The sequence below is a fragment of the Phalacrocorax aristotelis genome, chromosome 1, assembly GCF_949628215.1.
Source record: "Phalacrocorax aristotelis chromosome 1, bGulAri2.1, whole genome shotgun sequence".
NCBI classification, from domain to species: domain Eukaryota; kingdom Metazoa; phylum Chordata; class Aves; order Suliformes; family Phalacrocoracidae; genus Phalacrocorax; species Phalacrocorax aristotelis.
In genome coordinates this window covers 68,456,595-68,473,445 of record NC_134276.1, presented here as the reverse complement: position 1 = coordinate 68,473,445, position 16,851 = coordinate 68,456,595, and the positions used below count along the sequence as shown (strand labels likewise).

The window sequence follows — 16,851 nt, the reverse complement described above, 5'->3', positions numbered from 1 at the left end:
GACAAGAATTTTATGAATGACTGAAAATACTTCCCACACCCTTTTTCTAGTACTTGAAATTTAGCCTCTCTGATCTTGTACATTACAGAAAAAGTTAGACTTACTCCTCTGACCCACCAGCAACAGCTAATCATTAGGAGGCACAAATCCATGTCCTCCTAAGCAAACTAAGAGTGGATAGAAAGTATTTTTAACACAAAAGAATCCAGCCTGTGCTGAATTGCTCTGCTGTTCCTATTAAATAAAAAGTAGAATGTGTATTTCTAACTTCATGTTTGCTCAGTGTTTTCAGTTATTTTTACAAATGTTAATTCAGGCAGTGTTTTCTCAGTTCTTAAACTGAGACAATGGTTCATGTAATAGAGGGAGTAAGAATTTTCATCTCACTTGACTGTTAAGTCTGACTTAAAATGCTGACGTGCAAATTGCTACCTAAACTATTCAACCATTGTTTATTCAGTGAATGAATTACAGCTCTGAAGTCTGAGTACAATAAAAATCTATACTAGAGCCTTATTCTCTTAAAGGAGGTCAGACCTAACTCCTAGAATGTTGATGGTTCTGGTGCAGCCCGTCTGCCTCTTTATTTCCCCTCGCTATAAAATCTTTGCATTTCTTTGCAAACTGAGGGCTTCCACGAAAACCACGCTGTTCATTGTTGTATGCATAAAGCATGTTTCTTATATTTAAATGGAAGTTACAGTTTCTCTCATCCTTTCTTAGAAAGCAAACTGGTTCTGTAGCATGGTCCGTAACTGTTTCATTCTGCAGAGAAGAAAACTTTCACCTTCCTCGTTAACAAGACTGTTGGACCATTCTTGAAATGTGCACTCCATTTTTATGTCACTTATTCATGAAAAGTAATCAAATGCATAGTGCCTGTATATCCAGAGAGGCACTGTAGTGCTTATTCTTCCTCTGCAAACAGAAAGGTTGGGCTGCAGGTCAACAACGAGCTACTGCTGTCTTATTTATCCTGCAGTAGGTTGCCCGGGGAGGTGGTAGAGTCTCCCACCTTGGACATATTCGAAAGCCATCTGGACATGGTCCTGGGCAGCCAACTCTCAGTGGTCCTACTTGAGCTGGGGGGTTGGACCAGATGACCTCCAGAGGAACCTGCCAACCTCAACAAGTCTGTGATTCTGTGATATGTTGAGGAGATGGGTAATGATTTTGTTTCTATCACTTTACATGCTCAGAAGAGAAAACTTGAACTTAAACAATTTAGCTGCTCAGCAACCACATCAATTATTTCACTGTGATAATTAAGTCAAGAAGTAAGTTTTGAGTTTACAGATACTTGAATATTTTCTGATTCTTTCAGTTAAGTGATGTAACTGAGCTGAACAAGAAGTTGGAAGGTCAAGCAAGAAAAGTACAAGCTCGTTTAGAGAATCTACAAGTAAGGTTTGTTCTTACATGTACCTGCTTCTTTTATAAGTAGCAAGAGAAATATAATTCATTGTTACATTTTGTTGTAGAGGAAGCATGAATTTTTAATGGTACGGAAGTCTAAGGATACATGTCAAGTGTTGCAAAAAAGTAAACCTGTCAAGCAGGAAAAAGTGATTGTAACATCAAAAATTGCTAAGGTAAGAATTGGGCAAAATGAAAGATTTGTTCTAAAGACATTAGGCAGTGGAACATTCTCAGTGTGTCTGCTAGATATTAGAAAATTTAACTTCCAATTTTATTTATTTTTTGAGTGAATTAGTTACAGTAAGGAAAGATACAGATTATATTGGGAAAACAGGCAGTTAAGAGAGAATTAAGCTTGTTGCTAAAAATGTCTGTTGGATTTCATATTGTGTGTGTATATAATGTATGTATGTACTTTTATTGATATGGTATGTTTTTCTTTTCCTGTCAAGTCATCTTTCATCTGTCAATTAAAATTATAACCTGCTTACACTGTAACTGGCTTCTTTCACTGTGTCTTTCACTTTCTGGTTGCTGCTATATTACAACACTGCTCTTAGGAATACCGCTGGCTAAAAAGTAGTCAGTCAGAGGTATCAGATAAAAATTATAATTTTGTAAGCCAGATGTGATGGTACTAGTTATTTTTTTTTGAGAAGTAGAGTTTAATGAGGGAAAGAGAATAAATGCAGTGTTCGTACACAGTCCAAAACAATCACCTTGTTCTCCTTAAAATATCTTCTTACATCACTTAATGAAATGCTTTTCTTCTCCATGTTGTTCCATTTAGTAGCAAATCCTCTGGTAGTACTCTGCCAACATCTCCCAGCTAGTAATGATTTTCTTCAGCTAGAGGCTAAACTGTGAAATTGGAAGGAGATATTTACACCTTTTTTGTTGCTTTTTTTGTTATTATTCACTTTCCTTTCTTCTTGTGATATGTTTATTGTGGTTATTCACTTAATTTTCTTTTAGTGATTTCTATAATCACTGAAAGTTCTTTTTGTGATTATTCACCACTTAATTGCATCAGATGCCTTAAAACTGTGCTGTTCTACATATAGCCAACATATTTCTCTGTTTACATAGGTTTTAGTGTAGTTTGGTTGCAAGTGAAATATAAACAGTATCAGTAGTTATAGTTCTGAATGAAGAGGAAAACAGTTATCTCAAGGTAGATGCAAGAAAGCTTTTGAAGTCTTTAGAGAAGTGTTCGTGCAGCTTGTCTTCAGGTACTTCTGGGTATCTTTCATAGAGTATTTCACTGCAGCATAGTACAGGGACAGAATGGCAATTTCATGAAGTCTTTGTTCTTTTTCTAACAATGCTAGTTGCCCAGTTAAATTTTAACAACAGTGGATTGTATGGTCTAGCGTAGAAGCCTGGTGCATTGAAATGAGGATTTCCACATGCAAAGAACATTAAAGATTTGCTTTCTCCTTTAATTCATTTGGCCAGAATTGTAAAATTGAGTGATTCTGCATGTTAATATCTTTTCCCAGGCCTTTTATAACCATTTGTCTAAGTGCAAAACAAATTATGTGTGTATTTTTTCATACCCAGAAACCATCACAAAGAGTACCTATTCTGCAGTGGGGAGGGGAGTGAAGTATGAGAGAGAGAGAAGCGATGCAGGGTTCTTTCTGGATCTCTGTAAGAAAGGCCTGATGAAAAATGGCTTAATGAAATAGCTGTTCTAATAAGACAAAATACAAAGAGGAATACAGATAGTGAGTAAATCTTATGTCCCTTCAGGTGCTGGGAATCTTGTGTTTGTGCAGCACCAGATTGAGCCCAGGTGGATTTTTCCCAGGGCATGCTGAGCAGGTCCTGTCCGTGGAGAAAAGCTCCTCCTATCTGGTCATTGAAGCTATTATATAGTTTTCTTACACGAAAACAACTCTATTCATGAAGGACGTTCACAGGACAACTTCTTGTTGCCCTTTTAGACAAAGGCATGGCTAGCCAGGAGGCGTGATCACTAGTACCAAGTGCGAGCTGTCTGTAGGTTCCCATTACAGTGAGCTGGCTGAGTTTATCCTGCAGCCAAGCACACGATAAACTGTTCATTTGATTAATCTGTGCAGCACAGCACAGGTTGCGCCTGCTCAGGTTAACTGTGATGTGGATCTCTGACTTCTCAATGTACAGTGATCTCCCAGTCAGGTTTGCCACCTTCCATGCCTTGATCCACGTACAATTGACCTTTCCCAGAGATATTATAAGTTACAGATTATATTAATAACATTATAGGCTTCTCAAACTCTCGGTACCGGACCCAACAGAGCAGACATGGCTTGTTCAAGATCACTACTTCCTCGAATAGAACGTTTTCCACAAGCTCCCAATGCAGTAACTTACCTCCCAGATTTTATCAGGCATATACTTAGCATCCTTTAAATTATGCATAATATTTCTGAACTTACATACTCTCATATATTTCAGTCTGTTACTATTTTGGCTTAGAAAAATCAGTAACTTGAAAGCTGAAATATCTGATGTTGTGGATGTATTGCAGCTACCACTGAATTCACAAGTTTATGAGCTCTTAACTTTTCTAATGGATTGGATCTCAGACCAGCACCTTAGCAAAATAAAAATACAAGAAAGAGAGGACAGTCATAAACTTCAGGTTACCCAGACCTCCAAAAAAAACAGCACCCAGGAAAGGTGTATGAAGGTAAAGGAGTTTGGATTGTTTGCTTGTCTTAATATGTTTTTGGATTTACAAGATTTACAAATCATTTAATAAAATGATTTTGAGACTGTAACAGGTCAGCCTGTTTTATACACACTATGGATACAGTAATTAAAACAAAATCCCTTTTGATAAGTCAGTACTAATTCCATCAGTGAGATATAATAGATAATTTGTCATTTGTAAAGCATACAGGTCATTTTTAAGTAAAAGAGTAGTGTTCAGTCTCAACTTGAGAATTTCAGCATTTTATTTCAAGTCACTTCTGTCAGTTAGTAATTTTTCTTGTGTTTTATGTGTAATACTGTGCATAGTTCCTTTCTTCTAAGGAGATTAACATGTCTAATTTAAAATATTTGTCTAATTTTAAAATGTTTTGATGCCTATATTAGATATTAAAGTTTTGATTTATGACTGATAAAAGGTGATACTATGCGATACCTTTAACACATTGTGTTTTTTTCTTTCTGGGGATACCAAGGTTTGGAAATCAGTGAGGTGTTCAGAAAGTCTTCTTTTACTGTTTTTCTTCATTATATTAAATATTTGTAGCCATTAGGTTTGGATTTACTGAGATTGAGTTCACATGGTGTATCTCCACTTTTGCATGCAGACCTCTGTAAAATTGAAAATCTGTGTATGCGTATAATTCTGTTACCTGTAGTGGATCTGCTGAGTGAGTATTTGCATATGTAATCTGTTAAACTCCAAGAGGAAGTTGGGAGTTTTGTCTGTTTGTTCTTCATTTATGGTTAGCACGGTAGTTTCACACACTGTGTGTAATTTTACTTTTCTGTATTTTTTACAGCTTTTGCCTATAGCTACTGAGCAACTCCAGTGGATGCCATTTTTGAATCCTAAACTACATATGCCTGTGATTAAATTTATTTACTGGTCTATAAGACAGCTAGACAGTGGTATTCAGGTAAAACAAGTAGTCCTCTTGCAGTATGTTTTTTTTAAAAACTAATTCCCAGAAGATATTAATGGATTTTGTGTTTTAAGTACATATGGAAAGTGGATGTTTTCAGGTAGTATATATAAAAGAAACTCTGCTGTCTTTGCAAGGCATAAATGCATAGTGTTGACCACAAATACATCGCAGATGAAAAAAAATTCTTTTTCAAGTTAATTTTAAATTTTGCATTGTGTATCTAAACATAATTTTCATAAGTAAGTGATCTCTGTTGTGGTGTCTAAGCATCTCAGAAATTATATTTTTACATATGTATTTACAAAATGTTTGCACTAGAAAAGGCAAATTTTTAGGTGCACTTTATGCATGAGATTTGTTGAATTTGATGTGTGTGGCAAAGCAGCAAAGGGATTTTGATTCTTTTCTGTTCTTTGCTCAGTGTCTAACCACAAGACATTCCTTACTCCCTTTGACTAGACTGCAATAAGAAATATTTAGCAGTATAATAAAGAAAAACACAGTAGCCGTACTGTAAAGACTAAGTATAGTGCATAGTGCTGTCACTAGTGCTTTTCCTAAAGCAAAAGGTAGGAAACTGTGTAAATATCTTGAATTTAAATTCAATAGAATAGTAAGCCGTTGGTTTTAGTGCTAATTACACTTTAAATGAGCATATTGTGAAGTTTGATTCTGAAGTCGTATTTCTATATAGTTTGTGATGAAAAGTCCAATAGATCTTACCTGTACAGTGTTCTTAAAGTTCAGGTTTAGACCTTGATTCCGTAAATGGTTTTACAGGATATAACTTCAGGCAGCCTTACAAAATAGAGTTGACTGAAACTGAGCTTGTTCTGGAACCAGAGGCAACTTAAATAATGTCAGCATATCACAGGCCCTCACTAACTAATCTCTTTGTGAAATACCTGCTGATAAGGTGCTGTGATAATGTTGTTCAACTGCTTTTGGAAGACAAAGTAGTATCTCCTGTACAGATTATACATGGTCAAACCATTTGCTATTTAATATATAATCGCTAGGCGAACATATGTAACTCTATATAGTACACAGGATTTTCATGTGTTTTAGTGTTTACACTGACTGTGTGCATTGTTTGAAACAGCATGCCACAATGACATCAACAATGAGGAGACTTGGCAAAGATATTTTCAAAGGCATAGTAAGTAAGGGAAACCCACATAGTTCTGAACAGTCTACAGAGAGTAAATCAAAATCGGCAGCTTTCTTTAAGAGTTCCTATATGCCTTTGAGGTTTCTGTCAACTTTAATTGTGCTTAAAACAGTGACACAAGGTAAGTGTTGATTCTTTAAAATTTATTTATTTGTGGACAAAAACATTTCAGTGATACTGTAGCGTCTATTACTCTTTATTAGTGAAAAGTTTTTACTTGAATTTTGCTACCTTGTGAAGCAAAATATGTTGGTCAAGTGCAAATCTTGCTATTATTCATTTCATACTGGAATTTGTGTGTTCCTTTTAGTAGGACAACCTCTTGTCAGGCAGCTTGGCATTTCTGAAGAAGGGGAAAAGAGATGTTTGTAGCTCTTTAAAACTGTCACTACAGCAGGGGTTGGATTGCCAAGATCTCTACTGCACGGAATGGCATAGCTAGTTGCTCTTTTATAAACTGAAATAAGTAGCAGATTTTGCACAGTTCTAGAATTTCACTGTCCTGTTTAAGCTAGTAGGTTGTTTACCTGTCCCAAAAGGCAGATCAGCTACAGTGTCAAGTGTTTGTTTTCTGACATAGTTACAACTTCACTGAATTTATCTTTATAGAGAAATCTGATGTTCATACGTGTTTCTGATGTACCTCTAGTCACGTAGAGAAAGCAACTTGTGTAGTGGATTATAATTGCTGGATTGAATTTGGTACACTATATGTCCTGCAATTGCTTTGTCCATTGGTCTAAGGTTATTATTAAGTTATTACTAAGTTATCTGAAAACAGATATGATCTGCAAAAGCTAAAACATTTTATTTAAAGCTATGACAAAGATGGACTGTTTCTTCTGAACTCTGAGTGTTGAATACACTATGAGAAGAGGCGCACAGGCTCAGATTTTTAATTATTTCCTTCCTTATCCTTTTGACATAGCAGTTGGTGTACACTTTTCTGTCAGAACCCAGAGAAGAAAAACCTTCAATCAATCTGATTTACAGAGATATTTTAAAACTAACTTACAGATTAACGTTGGTCATTTAAACAAGTTCTTAGCTATTTACAATTTATATTTCACTTCTTTGCAAACTTCAACAGTAGTACTTACTCTGAATTATGTTTGAAGGTTCTTAATTTGTAAATCTGCAGATTTGATGAGTAATCCAAAAGAATATCTTATTTTGACTTCTATCATTAGCTTTCTTAATTGTTTTGATTCAATAATGGTTTCAGTGATTGCTATGAAGAAATTTTGTTCACCTATGCAAAAAGAGTCCATCAGCATAAAAGCAGCAGTTGATAGGCCCCCTCTGAATCCTAAATGCAATATAATTGCCACATATTATCAAGTTGAGCTTCTGACTATATGAAGACTTGATTTGTTTTGTGTATTTATTTCTTTAAAGAAAAGAAAAATTGAATATCCGCTTAAGCAATGTAGTCCAGACAGCCTTCACTGCCTGTTAGGATATTATTGTATCTGAAATAGCTACATCATTTTTAGCTCATGCTTCTGCCTTGTGTTAATCAAAAAGAATCAGCGGTGTATGTAAGGGGGTATCATAAGGTGACCCTCTCCCTTCACTGTGAGGTTTTTTCCCCTGTTGCCCAGGATCCTCCCGCCTTTCACAGTAGCAGATGATGTGTAATAGTAGTATAAAGTAGAATTCTTGGTTTAAAACCTATATAATTTTGTGTTAGCAAAGAAGTAGGTGAAGTTGTGTCTTCCCTGCCCATGGGAGAGGGAGAAGGTAAAGGTTTCAAAGCAGACGCTAGGAGTTAACAAGAATCAGATTGTGTCTGGACAGGGTGAAAAAAAACCTGTGTGCAATACATCTCGAAGAACAGAGTCACTGTTCTCTCAGCTGATTTGTTAGCTGCTGCCTTCAGCTACAAAGCCTTTTCTCTTTTCAAGGGAAATAGGGAACAAGAGGTGTTGCAGATCCTTTTTATGGAAGTCAGGCAGAAGGCGCTAATTGTATACCATTAAGAGAAGGCGTAAGGGGTGATCACTGCCTACCTGCAGCAACTTAGGAGTGCTGTGGAGCCGCATAATAGGGACTTTCTGCAAGAATAAGCTTTACAAGGATAGCATAAGAATGCATGTACCTATAACCCTTTTCCAACTCTTTGTGATACTAACCACTTATTTTTCCCTTTTCAAAGACATTTTAAAAGCACAGATCATTTTGATAGCAAATAATTATCAGTGGGGTTACAACTAATAGCTCTGATTTAACTTCAGACATGGTCCTGCTTTGGGCGGAGGTTCCAACCTAAATTATTCCATGATTCTATTCTTGCTATCTTTTGTTCTTAGAATGGTTTGTATTTTAAAATGTCATTACTAGTAACACATCCCCTCTGCTAGTAACACAAAGAAATGGAGACAGGTTACAGAGATGTTAATTTTCAAGGTAATACTGAAAAAACATGCCAGAGTGTCAGAATCAGATGCCTACTTTGAAATCCGACTTTCTTCAGTCCCTTGCATGAAACATGTTATGAATTTTGGGCCATTTCTTAGAAAGGCGAGATCCACGTCACAAAATTGCTGCAATCTCTGGCACCCTGACTGACACTAATCAGGGAGGCCAAAGATTTTAAATCCATAGGTAACGAACAATGTTCTTATTCAGGGAAGTCACCCTTCTGGATTAGATGGTTAAGAAAATTACATAGTCGTTATGCTTAACTGACATGTGCAGTATTTATATTGTGAGTATTTACAGTAAACACAGGATTTAAACATGGTGGAAGACCACCCTGACATCATTAAACATATACAGTATTTCAGCTGTTGGAGGGAACTATTTCAGTCAAGATATTTTGGTGCAGCTTGATAATTACTCTTAAATTGAGACTCACATTTTAGAAATGTTTGATAAAAACGATTCAAAAAGAATTGCAGTACAAAAAGTAGTTATTGCAGAGACTGACTTACCCTAAGCAGATGAATGCTGTTGATTAGAATGAATCAATTTACCTTCTCATGGCTGCTTTTTACTGCTGGCTTCTAGAACATGGAAAACATGATCTGTTGTTAAGCATATGTCGAATATCACTGTGTATGAATTTTGATCACTCTGGCCACATGGCATTGATGATCTGGTGACAAGGTAGCACATTTGGTTTGAAAATACATCCCATTTCCTTCAAAATGTCAGTGTCCAGCAGATGGCAATGTAGTTAAACTTTTGCTACAGGATAAGTTGTTTCCTTATACTTAATTTTCTGTGCTCCAGATGATCAATACTGTTCCAAGATACTGAGAAAGATTTGACATCAGGAAATTAAGCAAATTAGATTGATTCACTTATCTACATTCTTCGTATAATTTAGTGCACTCCACAGTGCATGAGTATATAAAATGTATGCGCTGAAACTTAAGCTACAGCTTTTTGTAGAAAGGAATGGGAATAGTTGCTGTCATGAAAGTAATTTCTCTTATTCAGACAAATCAGCCCTCCTTTAATAGAGGTTTCCTAGACATTGAAACCAACATTGTCTCAAACAATGCAAGCTTGTAATTTTTATCCTATTAAGCAAAATATTAGAAGGGCTTTATATTTGTAAGGATATTTTTCTTCAACATATGAGTTGTAGTTAGTCTTTTTAATATTTTCATCCATTTAACTTTTAAGTATATATCTGCAACAGTAACTCTCAGGATAGCTATTCACATATTGCTTAATGGAACCATGATTACAGAAGTTTTATTGCCTGTATTCTGATATCTTTCAGTGGATTACCTGGCTCAAGCTTTTGACTCCCTTCACATAGACTTGAAGACAGATGAAGGGAAGGCCTTGTTTTTGGAATACCAATGTGTACCTGTCATATTAAGTCACTTCAAAGTATCCAGCAGAGTTCTGCTTTCCAGTGCTCTTGATGTATTACTTCAGATGACCATGGAATCCGGTAAATTTGGGTAATTAAAAAAATATGTATAAAAACAGGTGAGGTAAGCATAAATACAATGTAAAAATAGCAAGATTCTTCTGTATAAATAATCTAATCTAGTATTAGCATTCATTTGTGTCATGTAAATTCACTAAAGACATAAAATGTATTTCTGATTTTTCTGTCTCTTTCTGAGTTCTCCTGTCTTTTCTTCTCCCTTTCAGCACCTATACTTTATATTTCACCCTGGCTGGTTTTTTTTGTTGCTATTTTTGGTTTGGCTTTTCAGTTTATTCCACTGTTTTACCTTGCTGATATTTTTCTTTGAAGTCAGGCTGTGCCAGGAAAGCCGTATCATGAAAACTTACCAGCAGGTGGAGATAAAAAATAGGGTTTATCAAAATTCTTTTGCTACTTTGAATGAACGGCTCATCCCCAGTCATTCTTCGTTTTCTAATAATTGGAAATGGCATTTCGATAAGAGATAGTTATATTTTGCTGAATTTTGCTGTGCTGTGGCTCTATAAAAGGGTTAGTAATCTCATTTGTCACAGTGCTTTTCCAGGTGCGCGCTAAGAATCAGTTGATAGCCGACTAGATGAACAAAACGTAGTGAGGCATTCCAGTGTCATGTTGAATAAACCTTATGACTGTTCTTTTAAAAAGATAAAAATCACTCACTGCCTTTTAGAACAGAAAAGGGGAGTGGGCTACTGCTATTTTTGAAATGTATATTGGTATTCTGGGAATATTTTGTTACCATGCATTGTAGCTGTAAAAACAGAAAGCATGTGTGACTTGGGATAGAACAGCATTGAGTTAAAAGCCTTCTGTAGCAAGATAAGTGTCAGAAAGATTTAACCAAAGTTTTATTCTTCCTTGCAGACTCTTTCTGACCGTGTAGTTAGTGTAGTCTTACATTATTCTTCCTGATAGTCATAACTATGATTGGTAAAATGTTTGGGAAAGAGAGAGTTTTATGCCCAAAAGTAACCTAAGTAAGGTGGCCAGTGGCTGGTATTACTTTGGGTAATGCCAGTAACAGTGCATCTTCTGTTACCTAGCAGTAATCGTTCTGATACACTGGATGCCTGCAGTTTGAAGAATAATGGAGATACGTTGTGAGAGACTCAAGTTTTGCTTTGTTTCTTCTCAGAGATGATGGGTAGATGTGAAATCAGGGAAGGAGGAGTAATGTTTAATTGAATTGACATTCAACTGAGAATTTATTTCTTGGCAACTGGATATTACGCCTTATGCAGTGCCTTACGCTTTGGTAGAATAAACTGCCAACACACAAGTTATGGGCGTGTTCTGCTCTTTTCTATTACATAGTGTTTTGCAAGAAATTGTTAACAATGAGGAGTAGTGTTGTTGATGGAAAAAAGTATTTTCATTCCTTTGTAAGTTTTCTATTAAAAAGTCATTAAAAAGCAAACTAGAAGGCAGCAGTGGCTATTCAGAGGGCTCTCTGTGTTATATTAAAACAGGAATTTATGCTAAATTTTAAAGCTGTATTGGTGTGCAGCCTTAAATGTGAGGTCATAGGTAGCTTGCTATATGTGAAAATATGGAATCACTTTACCCAAAAGGACAGCATTTGACCAACAGGAGGCAAAGTCTAGGCTTTTATTTTTTCCTGTAAGATTATGCAATCCTAGGCATTCTTACAACTTGCTGCAATAATTTTCTGGCTCTATAGGAGTATTCCAATATTTTTGTTCTAAAATGTTACCTTTAGAGCTGAAGTGATTAGAAAGAAATTTGGAAAAAAAGCCCAGATATTTATTTTTTCCCGGATATTATTTTCTATAACTTAATTTTATAAGTTTTGATTTTTTTGTGAAGTATTTTTACAGACTCAAATTTTAGTTGTCTGGACTGAAAGATCTGAATCAAATATGAAATAACTACTCCTCCTCCCTGTAACTGCCTGTACCTTTTGTTATAGTAAACAATGAATGCTAATGGTTCTGTATGGTCCCGGCCTGTCAGAGGTCCTCCTCATGTAGGTTCTCTTCCCTGTAAGAAATTATTTTCCTCATGTTCCAGAAATGAAACCTAGATTTCCCTCATATATTAAGGGAAATCACTTAAGTTGCATATGAAGAAAGAACCTGCTGGTCTAAGATTAATATTTCTGTGCTTTGATATAAATTATAACAAGAGAGTCTGCAGTACTGCTTAAGCCCATTGACTGGTTTGGTTTTAGTATGCATGTTTTCAGATTTTTAATCAGTATCATTGCTTTTGGCTTCATAGTATATCTGGTACAATGGGTCCAGGATCCAAGTTTCCATTGCAAGTTTGTACAACATTGACAGTGCTGATAAGGCATTCAGTTACTGAAAAGACAATGTCAAATGCAACCTCTGAACCATTGGTATAATCTGTGTTGTATCTATGTACAAGACCTTAATGGCAAATTAAAATTAAGTCTTACTGCTGTGCATCTTACTGGCACACAACCTTTCATGTACTCCCTCTCTGTTTCTGTTCAGGAGTCTAGGAGTGTCCTGATGCCACCATTTCAATGGGACTGAAACATAACATTCTTCGGTACTTTTTTCCTTTGTCTACCTATGACATCAGTATTATATGCTCGTCAGTCCTGGCCAGCTCAGGATATGCCTTCATATACAATATCTTCTACTGTTCTGATTGTTGCTGGCTTCTGGTAGATCTTTCTTTCACAAGGAAGAGAAGGATCAGCAGGCAGAGGAGGAGGAATAATTAATTCTAGAGTGATTTATTTGTCTGAGAAGACTTGCTGGATCATAAGATGGTCCAGAGGATGGCTTCAGGGCATTTCAAAACCTGAAAAAAATGCATGAAGTTGAAATTCTTCAGTTCCTCCTGGAAACTGTGGCCAGAAAGCCAAATAATGTGTTAAATGTTCTATACTCCTTTTTGGCTAGCAGGCTGAGGATAACATTTAACTAGGCATTTTTTGGTAATAGAATTGCAGTATCATTTTTTGGCACTTTAGAGGTGCCATGATTCTTTCTAGGGCTTTCTTTGCACTAGTTCAGCATCTTGTGGCTACTATTTGGCAAAAATGAAAGAAACAGGGATCACTTAAAATAAGTTTAGTTATTAAAAAAAAAAAAAAAGAGAAAGTACAGTAAACCAGGATTTGTTTGGCAAGATCTACTTCTCTGTCATTCTCTGAATGTGTGTTGACAATCACCATGTGCTTCTGTCAAGGTAAGACTAACTTAAGTAAAACAGGTTGTCTATAAAAATACTCCCACAGAGCTGTGGGAAGAAGTAAAATCTATATAATGTGAGGCAGCTGGTAGCCAAAATCTGCGTATTGTGCCGCCTTCTATGCAACGTGCCCATACATAGTATGACACCAGTGGCTTCCAGAGTGTCTTCATACCTCAAAGTTCTCTCCCTATGAGTAGAGATTTCTTTTCTCAGCAGATCTGGTGTCTAGGACAGTAGTTGCAACACACTGTTCAAGAGAATTCCTGGATGCCAGACATGAAACGTTTTCTGGAAACAATCTAGTAATAAGTAGCACAACCTCAGCAAGAAAATTTATTCTGTGGGTGTTGAAGAACATCACTCCAATAGTATTAAATCACCCTGTAGTTAGTTGAATACTTGCCATATACAATCTTGTCGAATACTGTTGTTCCTGTCTTCTTGCTTCTTGTGTTTTTTTTACCTGTGACTCAGTTAAAAGGGTTCCAAGGGATGTAGTGAGTTTATAGTCACCTATCAAAAATACCATTGTTGAACTGTAGTCTGATTCATGCTTGATTTGAGATGTGCTATTAGCAGCAAGCTGCTTGTCTTAATTTCACCATTTGCACTTTTACATAGAGACAGCATACATCTAAAATTCCTCCTGCAGTGATACTTGACATCTGTCATGAAGAATAGTAGGTTCCCCTTTCCCAATCCTATGTTCATTCAAGGAAATCAAAACTTACCTGGTCATTAGACATTACAAAGCACTAGCCTTTGCTTTAAATAAAGCTTACGTTTACTTTGTCTTCAAGCTTAGTTCTGTTTTACAGAAGAAATATTTTGCATTAGTGTGTGCTTATTCACAAATTGAGATGAGTGCATTTTGAAAAGATCTCTAAATGACTCTCTCATGCCTTACTCTAAGTAAAGGCACATTGTGGTAGGGCTTGCATATGATTTCTTAACCATATTAACATCACTTAAGAGTTTTAGTAACTGCAAAAGTGAGCTGAGTTTACATACTCACTGAACCTTATTATGGTCACGGATAACCAAGTTTGTGTCCAGATTTACTCATCTCATAGGGAAGTTAATCAAGCCAGTGGAGGTAAAAAGATTCAGTTTATGACTAGATAATCACAGCTTCTTACTGTGGAGACAGTCTTTTTATGTGGACTGCCTATATGCACACTCCCTCTCTTCCTTTGACTTGGAATGCTTCCATACCTAACGCTAGGTATTCCACAATTCACACTGTTCTACAGGTACTTGTAAAAAGTCAATGGTTAGAATCTGTCAAGGAAACCCAAACCCACTTCTTTATTTCTTTCTTGAGTCTTAGCACTTTGAGTCTTCAAAGACTACAGGCAGTGAAGGTATGGAGTAAAAAATGCCTGTATGCTTAAACAGATTAAAATTTAACTGTATTTTTCAGCATATTATCTTTACTGGTAACTGTTTGCAGGATTGAAACTTTTCAAATTAGCTTATTCTGCACTACCAAAAGGCTAAAAATGTCAAGCCTGTGAATACCGTACTAAGGTAGGATTCCCCCTCACCTGTGTGAAAGGCAGATGTGAAATTATCCTGAGGAGCTGTGTTTGAAGCTATAGCGAAAGGAATGATTTACAGCTTATGTGGGATAAACATTGAAATACAAACCATTTAAAAGGAAATCCTTTCTCTATTATCCTGTCTTACCTTTGTAATTTTTTTATTCATTCTTCTGAAAACAGTGAATAATTATGTTGGATTAGTAGATGTTTTAGTTTAATATTTTAACCAGAGATAAGTATCTCTAACTCTGTTAAATACAGCCTATGATAATGTTAGGATCAACCTGTACACTTGCTGAAAGCCAGTAAGTACACCAAAAGTTTGCACATGTTTTTGTTAATTAATTGCAAGCTTAATTTGAATACTTGGATTTTTATGAAATACATGTTTACAGGTTTTAAAAATGAATGCAGAATATGGAATAATGCCATTTGATTTCTACTGAATAGTAGCCTTCTCTCTAATAAGAAAAAATGTTCTTGTCATTATTTTCTTGTTCTAGTAACAGTTGTATGATGCTTAGCCATTCTGAATTTCGCAGCCCTGTCTCATCCACTCCAAAGTAAGAAATAAAAGGGACCACTAAATATAAATTTATGTAGAGCCAAGTAGCCACTCTGTAAGTAAAGCTTCACTGTGCATTCAGGATAATACTGTACTTTGTAAGCAGCATGCCTTTTTGAAGGTGGTGGAGTGTTAACTTTTTAAAAGTATTTGATATAAAAAGGAGTTGTTTATATCAGTACTTGGATATATACATCCCTTTTCAGGTCAATTTGGTTTATGAAATCTTTAGAACAGTAAAGCTTATTCAAGCAGGGCTGTGTTTGCTCTTATGTACTAAACTTGCATTTTTTTATGAGCAGTTTACAGTTTAATAGCTTTCCGTAAGCTGGTTTAATTTAAAATAATTTAAGTATTATTTAATTAGGAAAAAATATCTTTAATACACATTTTACACTTTGTATTTGACTAGCAGAACTACGGTAATTATTAGGCAGCTTTTCTCTGTAATTTTCAAGGGGAATTTAGAGCAATGTCATTAACTGAAATAATTTCATAAAGAAGGGCATTTTTTTTGAAGCAGATATTACATTTTGTGCAGTTTTAATAACATCTATGCATTGGCAGAGTTCAGACTTTATTTACCTGCTTATTTGCAATCTGACATTACAGAATTACAGGTCATGCCAGGTTAGGTTTATTTATGAAAAGGCCTCCTTATTTGAGTTTGTCATTGTGATTGAAATAACTGTGCTTAGTTCTGAGCTGCTTATTACAGGAGTGGAGATATGGGGTCAGGAGAAACAAGGCAGGCGAGCTCTGACAGAAAAAGTGTTGGAACTAAGCTCCTTTAGGTGTCCTCTGTAAGAGAGAGTTGTGATTCCTTCAGTGATTCTGGTAGTTCATTAGGCTTTTTCTAGTTTATTGAACAAAGAAACCCCTAATAGCGCATAGTTTCAACTTATAATGCTATCTAGGTTATCTATAAAATGGTGTTTTTCTCTGTCTCTCAGGCCTTGTTAGAACCAGTCTTTAATGGTTAGACCATGATGGCTGATTATAGACCTACTGAGTTCAAGTAGCACACCAAAAGTTTTCATCCTCTGACGTTTCTAATCAGTGATTTTCCAGGAAAAATTTTTGTTGTTTCTTAGTGTATTGTCTTGATGCTTCTGCTATTCTAGCAAGATAATTCTGGTTTTCAGGTAATTTATACCTATTGTCTTCTAAATGGGCAGTTCCAGCATGGATTTTCATTAGACTACTCCTGTTTTCAGTCATTAATTAATATACTGAATAAACACAATTGCAAAAATTAGTATTTAAAACTAAAGTTCACTTTTCAAGGCGAAATGTTTTGCTTTGCTTTTAGCCAATTCCTTACACCACACACCTTCAAGTCCTCCTGCTAACCCCATCTTTGCCAATATAATATCACCTGTTGCTTTATCAAAGGTATTGAAGTCTAGCTG

The 16,851-nt window shown here is 35.8% G+C and overlaps 1 protein-coding gene across 6 annotated transcripts in view; it reads left to right on the top strand.

Annotated features, from left to right (window-relative positions):
• CCDC138 (coiled-coil domain containing 138) overlaps positions 1 to 16,851 on the top strand; it is a 37,904-nt gene that overhangs the window by 13,081 nt on the left and 7,972 nt on the right. For 3 of the 6 annotated variants that reach the window (XM_075092003.1, XM_075091993.1, XM_075092013.1), the window contains 6 exons: positions 1,325 to 1,402; positions 1,482 to 1,592; positions 3,938 to 4,099; positions 4,926 to 5,042; positions 6,154 to 6,343; positions 9,959 to 10,135. In XM_075092003.1, the coding sequence (XP_074948104.1) occupies positions 1,325 to 1,402; positions 1,482 to 1,592; positions 3,938 to 4,099; positions 4,926 to 5,042; positions 6,154 to 6,343; positions 9,959 to 10,135 (835 nt within the window). Of the gene's footprint in view, positions 1 to 1,324; positions 1,408 to 1,481; positions 1,593 to 3,937; positions 4,100 to 4,925; positions 5,043 to 6,153; positions 6,344 to 9,958; positions 10,146 to 16,851 lie in introns of all 6 variants that reach the window. The other 3 variants (XM_075092034.1, XM_075092042.1, XM_075092023.1) reach the window with 2 other exon arrangements.